The sequence below is a fragment of the Ceratotherium simum genome, chromosome 3 (genome assembly GCF_057802395.1).
Source record: "Ceratotherium simum simum isolate JZ-2026a chromosome 3, ASM5780239v1, whole genome shotgun sequence".
Taxonomy (NCBI): Eukaryota; Metazoa; Chordata; class Mammalia; order Perissodactyla; family Rhinocerotidae; genus Ceratotherium; species Ceratotherium simum.
The window spans coordinates 41,313,535-41,319,913 of NC_141902.1; the positions used below are offsets into that span (position 1 = coordinate 41,313,535).

Below are 6,379 nucleotides of genomic sequence, written 5' to 3' on the forward strand. Positions count from 1 at the left end.
GGGCGCTGGACCAAGATGCGGCCAGGCTGAAGTTCTAGGATCGGCGGCCTGCGCCCCAAGTTCGGGCGCGCACCCCGGATCGGAGGGCGACGATTTACAGACAGCGACCCCATCAGGTGCAACCCATGCCTTCCTACGCATCACGAGGCTTTATAAGAAAATGAAACTGAAAACGGGAAAATCTCTCTTTCTAACCTGGCCCCGCGTCGCGCGCTAGGAGACGAGTGACGGCCACCGAGGGCAGGGCTCTGATTGGCGGTGCGCGAGTGGAATATAAGTGGAGGCGCGGGGCCAGGAGCTCAGTCCTGCCTCCGGCGCTGCTCTGGTAGCCATGGCTCGCTTCGTGGCCTTGGTCCTGCTCGGACTGCTCTCCCTGTCTGGCCTGGAGGCCGTCGAGCGTGAGTGTCACCTCTTACCCCTCCCTCCTCCCTAGCCCTTCCTTTCCTGCCCCCTACCCTCTTTGGCAGTCTCGGCACTCTCTTAACACCCCTGTTCCCCAGGTTCTCCTTCCCGGTCGGGGACTAGCCCCGGACTAGGTCTCGGCATGGGGGAAGCGGTGGGGTGGCCGTGGAGGGGGGAAGGGTTTCAGCCCAGGACACAAGCTTTTTTTCTTCCTTCTCCGGGAGCGGGGTCGGGGGAGACGCCTGGCATGCTCGGGCCAGGTGGGTCGGGACTAAGTTTCGGGGTCTTGATGAGTTTCAGAGCGACCGAGGTGGGGGAGGGTTTCTCTTCCGCCTTTCGCGCGACCTCTCGCTCCCTGGGCACAGCTGGAGGAGAGGGCGGGTAGGTGGCTCCCAAAGGCGTGGACTTGGGGGCTGTGCATGGGTGCAGACAGTTGCCTGGGCTCTGAGGGGAGGCACTGCCTGGGTAAATCAGTCCGAGGCAACTCTGCTCGGCTCGTATCAGGAGGGCTTCGGGCTTCCTCCCTGCGCCTGCTAGGTTCGCTTGCCCCTCCGCACTTCCCCAGGAATATGGGACCAAACCATGGCAAGGAATCATTTATTGACTTGTTCCCATCACATGTCGCTTTTAATAATAATCGTAAGAGCTACCTGTTATTGACAGCTCACTGTGTGCCAGGGACGTTATGTGCTTTATGTTATTTAATTCTGAAATGCGCCTATGAAGTAAATACGATAGTTATCATCAGCATCTCACAGATGAAGAAACTGAGGCACCAAGAGTTTAAGTGACTTAATCACACAGGGGATAAATGGCAGACAGTCGAGCCTGACCAAAGCATTTTGCGAGGGCGTCCGCCTTTTGGCGGTAATCCCTTCTTGTTTCAGAACCGCCTCCCCACCGTCCTGTGTCAGATTCTGGGGAGCGAGCTGGGCGGCCATGGGCCCCTGTTGCCTTTTCTGCACAGAGGGCTTCCTCTTTGGCTCCTTGCCTGGTTCTTTCCAAGATGAACTGAGCCTCTACTTTCAGTTTTGAAAGAGCAAAAATTTATCAGTCAGGGAGGTTGTAAAACTAATGATAGGGGTAATCAGCATGGTTATACAGGTTGTCTTTGGAGGACAGCATAGATCTTGAGCACATTCTAAATACCCGGCAATATACCGGACCCTCTTCTTTTTTCCCCTCACAAAAGCCTCTGTGAAGCAGGGTTTTTTAATCATGAGAAAAAGGTACTTAATTTATAATTTATTTACAAAATAAAGCATAATGTCTATATCATCACTATTATTGATATTTGCTAGTGACTATAAAGTCTTTTGAAAAACAACAAGATGACATTAAAAAAAATCTTAATTTGAAAATTTCCAAAGTAATACATGCTTTGCATAGACCATTTCTAGAAGATACACAAGAAATGGGTAATGGCGATTGCCTCTGGAGGTCTATTTCCTGCTCTGTCCCACGTGATGTGTGGGTTTTGTTTGTTTCACTATGGGCATAAATTCATTTTTCAGTTAAGCTTCAGAAGCTCAGATAACTCTCCCAAGTCACAAAGCCAATAAGTGGCTGAGCCTAGATTTAAACCCAGGCTTGCCTGATACTCATCCTCCTTTTAGAAGAGATTATCGCATTCTTGCAAAACGCTGCCTGACTCCTTCAAAGAGAGAATTCCAGGCTGGATGAACCTGTGTTCTGATCCTTGTGGCACTTATGTTCTATTAGAAGCTCAAATGCAAAGAGCTTTTGATTAGTCTTCATTTTTAACTTTATGGGGAAAAAAATCAGGGCTTTATTGGGATCCCCAGTCCAGCTCTTGATGGGACTGGTGACCTTTCCTTTGATGATAAGGTGTTTCTAGACAGATACATCTGGTCAGAGTAGCCTGGTGCTCTTCCTCCTCACCACCTCCTGGACATGGAGGAGGAGCTGCCCTCTAGTAATCATGTTCCCTGAATGTATACGTATTTAAAAGTGAATTATATACATGTATTAGTGTCAATCTGTATATTTAGTAGCAGTAACTTTTCTCTTCATTTTGGATGAAAATATAGAAATAGAATGTATAATATTTTTTTTCCTCATCCCCATGGATGGTCTAGTCATGCATCCCATTTTGGAAACCACTGTTCCGTAGCATTATGCAATGTATTCCCAACCTGGCTAGTTATAGCAATCACTTGAGGGTGATAATTAAAAATGCAAATCCCGGGCCAGCCTCGGTAGCCTAGTGGTTAAGTTTGGCATGCTCTGCTTTGGCGGCTTGGGTTCCGTTCCCTGGTGCAGACCTACATCACTGGTCAGTGGCCATGCTGTGGCGGCAGTCCACATACAAAATAGAGAAAGATTGGCAACAGATGTTAGCTCAGGACAACTCTTCCTCAGGAAAAAAAAAAGCAAATCCCACTCTCACATGCATTACTCCACTTGGTCATAATGGAGAGTAAGTTCTCTCTCATTTGCCACAGTCCTTACCCTTATCTATTGTTCTTAAGCCCAACTCATTCATTTAAGGTACTTGCCAGCTTCTGTAGGCATTTAAGTTTTATTTCTTTGTCTTCTAGCTCATGAAATCAGGTATAAAATCAGATAGGGGTTTGGTGTGTACCTCTGGGCAGGATGAAGAGGTTGTGTTTTGTAGGAACATACTTTGGGTTGACTCTCTTAGGAGCCTGAGCAAGGAGGTAATAATAATAACGTCTGCCACTTACAGAGCAATTGCTGTGTGCTAGGCACTGTATTAGACACTTAATACATTTTGAGAAGTCAGATGGGTGTGGATCTAGGCAGGAGCAGGAACCAAAAAAGAAAGAAGTAAATGTAAGAAAAAACATCGACGGAGCTGAAACAGGGTACGATAACATGAGTTTTTTGATGTGGCTACTGTGGAGGGTGTATGAAGTGAGAAATGAAGTTTAAAAAGTAGTTTGGGGCCAAATGATGTAGACTCTTGAATGATATGGTAAGGAATTCTATGGGTGCTGAGAAGTCATCAAAAGTTCTTGAGAGCCTCCACAGAAAAGTTTTTAAAGATTTGGCACAATCTCCAGTGATAGAAGAAGCTACCACTAGAAATCTGCTTAAAAAAAGCCAAAAAGGCATGTGTAGGGGAATTATGTGGGAAAGATACTCAGTCATGGTTTATCCCTCAAAATGGAGGTAGCCTTTTGGAAAAGTGGAAGCTCGTTGGGCCAGAATGGAAATGGAATTGGGAAAAATGGATGATCAAATTTAACCACTTGGTGCTTCATCTAGCTTTACATCAAGGTAGCCCCAAGTGAAATACTCTGCAGTTTTCATTTGTCTTTCCCTGATGTTCTTCAGGTACTCCAAAGATTCAGGTTTACTCACGTCACCCAGCAGAAAATGGAAAGCCAAACTTCCTGAACTGCTATGTGTCTGGGTTCCATCCACCGGAGATTGAAATTGATTTGCTGAAGAATGGGGAGAAGATGAAGGTGGAGCGGTCAGACCTGTCGTTCAGCAAGGACTGGTCTTTCTATCTTCTGGTCCACACTGAATTTACTCCCAATGGCGTGGATGACTATAGCTGCCGTGTAGTCCACTCTACTCTCAAAGAGCCCAAGATAGTTAAGTGGGGTAAGTTTTCAAGTTCTTTCCTTAGCTGCTGAAAGTTGTATCTGAGTCTAGCCACAGCATAAAGCTACTTTGATATATATAAATCTGCATACTGGGATGGTCAGGGAATGTTATTAAAGCTCTGATTAGTGGCACCTTCTGTGAGACCTCTGCACAGCATGGTCTCTGAAACAGTAGCTTCTCTGCAGCGAGAGCAGGGAGCAGCAGCAGCACTTGCACAAATGCACACCCACTCCTGATGTTTCTTACCTACTGGCTTCCTTGGGCAGTCCTGACAGCCTCACGGATACTTAAGACCAATGAGAGTCTCAGGGAGGCACAGGCCTTTGTCTGTAAGCCCTGCTGTCCTCGCGCCCTGCAATCCTGGACTCCTACGGTAATCTCTCTCTGGGTTAGGAGCTGAGGCTAGCAGGCAGAGGTGGGTCCTACTGGGTAGTTCTAAACAAGATATTCATGGTTAGGGACAGCAGGCTCTTCTGCTAGCCTTATTTATAACAGTTTTAGACATTGTTAATAGATAGTATTTTAAAAGTAAAACTTACTGTTTTTCATTTTCTTTTTCCATTTTCTTTTTCATAGATCGAGACCTCTAACCAGCATCCTGGAGGTGGGTTTCTAAGCTTAAGAAAATGATTTTTGGTTCACTATCCTGGGGACTATTTACAGACAGCTCTAATATGATACCCTCACTATGTGGAGGACATTAATAAGTGTAGCGTTTGAGCGGGCAAAGATCCTGTGGGGTCACATTCCCTTCTTCTGTGGAGTGACATGAGGAAGGTGTGTGGCCTCAGGTGTGGCTCTGCCAGCATCACTGACCCTCTGAAGGGAGGACAGAGGAGCTGCTGGTGTGGTGTGATGGGATAGAGGCAGCTGGTTACCCATACCACCTGCAAGAATTTGATCTTTCTTCTGCCATTACTACATGGGGCATCTCTGAGCCTTCAAAAATGAACCACTCTCTTCGTTTGCATAGCAGTTGCTTTATTATCCAGCCAGAAGAGAGGAGTGGCGTGGTTCCCCAGACATCCCATTCTTTCAATCTCTTGTTCAGCCTTAGTGTGTTTGCCTTCTAGAGGCTCCTCGTCCAATAGAGGAGAGAAATGGAAACAGATTGTTATGGATCAATGTAAAGATATTGTAATAGATGTATCTACAAGGAGCTCTAGCAACATGAAAAAGGGGGGAATTGGATTTCTCTGCATCTTTGCTTGGAGACAAGACATAGAAAATCCAGCTTTTCAATGAAATTCTACTCTACAGGGTACCTTGATACTGAAACCCTATTCACATCTCCTGGTATATTCTAGGACAGGGAAATTAATTTGAGAGAGCATCAGAGAGGTTAGGTGTCCTGCCTGGAGTCACCCAGTTACTAAATAGTAGAGCCCGGGTCTGAACTCCAAAAACAGAATTTTTTCCCCTACAGTTGTGGGGGAACCAATGGGATATGCTCTTTGTAACGTGTCTGGGAAATTGTCTGCAGCTACTTTTTTTTGTGTGTGTGAGGAAGATCTGCCCTGAGCTAACATCTGCCAATCCTCCTCTTTTTTTTTGCTGAGGAAGACTGGCCCTGGGCTAACATCCATGCCCATCTTCTTCCACTATTATATGGGATGCCTGCCTCAGCATGGCCTGACAAGCAGTGTGTTGGTGCACGCCTGGGATCCAAACCGGCGAACCCTGGGCGGCCGTAGCGGAGCGCGCACACTTAACCGCTTGCGCCACCGGGCCGGCCCCTGCAGCCACTTCTTTTATAAGCAGTGATTTACACAGCAGAAGTTAATCAAGTTTGGTGGTGTGATGTGTAATCCAAATAAAATAAACATATTTGCTAATAAGCCTTTTTTCTATTTTTCAGGTTTGAAGATGCCTCATTTGGATTGGATTAATTCCAGATTATGCTTTCTTTCTTTTTAATACTTTTATGCTTTATGCACATAAATCAGGAAGTTATGTTGGTGTTAAGGCAAATTTTACTTTGTTTATAGTTGTACTTTGAGCGCTATGCCTCCTTGTTTGACCTGTGGCAGGTAGCTATAGGGAGACCCTGGCAGCTTAGAGGTGGGCAGGAAAGAATACCTATGTTAAAAATCAACATCTTGGCCAAATCTGAACTCCTCAGTCTCTTGTGTACACAAAACTGGATAATAAGATAGTTATGCATGTTTAGAGTTAATCTTCAATTTGCATACTTTGCTTAGAATTTGGGGAAAAATTTTTGAAGGATCATTGTCAGAATTATTGGAAATTTGTTATAATGGATGATACATTTTGTCATATAAAATTCATATTTACCTCTTACATCTGTTAAAAAAAAACATGGTGGAGCACATTTTGATTTTTCTGTTTCACTAATTAAAACAATGGTAAAACCTGA

General features: G+C 45.4%; 1 protein-coding gene across 1 annotated transcript; it reads left to right on the forward strand.

The window, feature by feature from the left end:
* Positions 1–245: 245 nt before the first annotated feature.
* On the forward strand, positions 246–6,379 carry B2M (beta-2-microglobulin). The gene is made up of 4 exons (XM_004421514.3): positions 246–398; positions 3,724–3,999; positions 4,579–4,606; positions 5,861–6,379. Exons 1-3 carry the CDS (start codon positions 332–334, stop codon positions 4,590–4,592), a joined length of 357 nt encoding a protein of 118 aa, XP_004421571.1. The 5' UTR covers positions 246–331; the 3' UTR covers positions 4,593–4,606; positions 5,861–6,379.

What these genes read in the sequence shown, in the direction of transcription:
- B2M (XM_004421514.3), top strand. Translation starts at nt 332, where the DNA reads ATGGCTCGCTTCGTGGCCTTGGTCCTGCTCGGACTGCTCTCCCTGTCT. An exon ending in TGGCCTGGAGGCCGTCGAGC is followed by an intron (nt 399 to 3,723) that starts GTGAGTGTCACC and finishes GATGTTCTTCAG; the next exon opens with GTACTCCAAAGATTCAGGTT.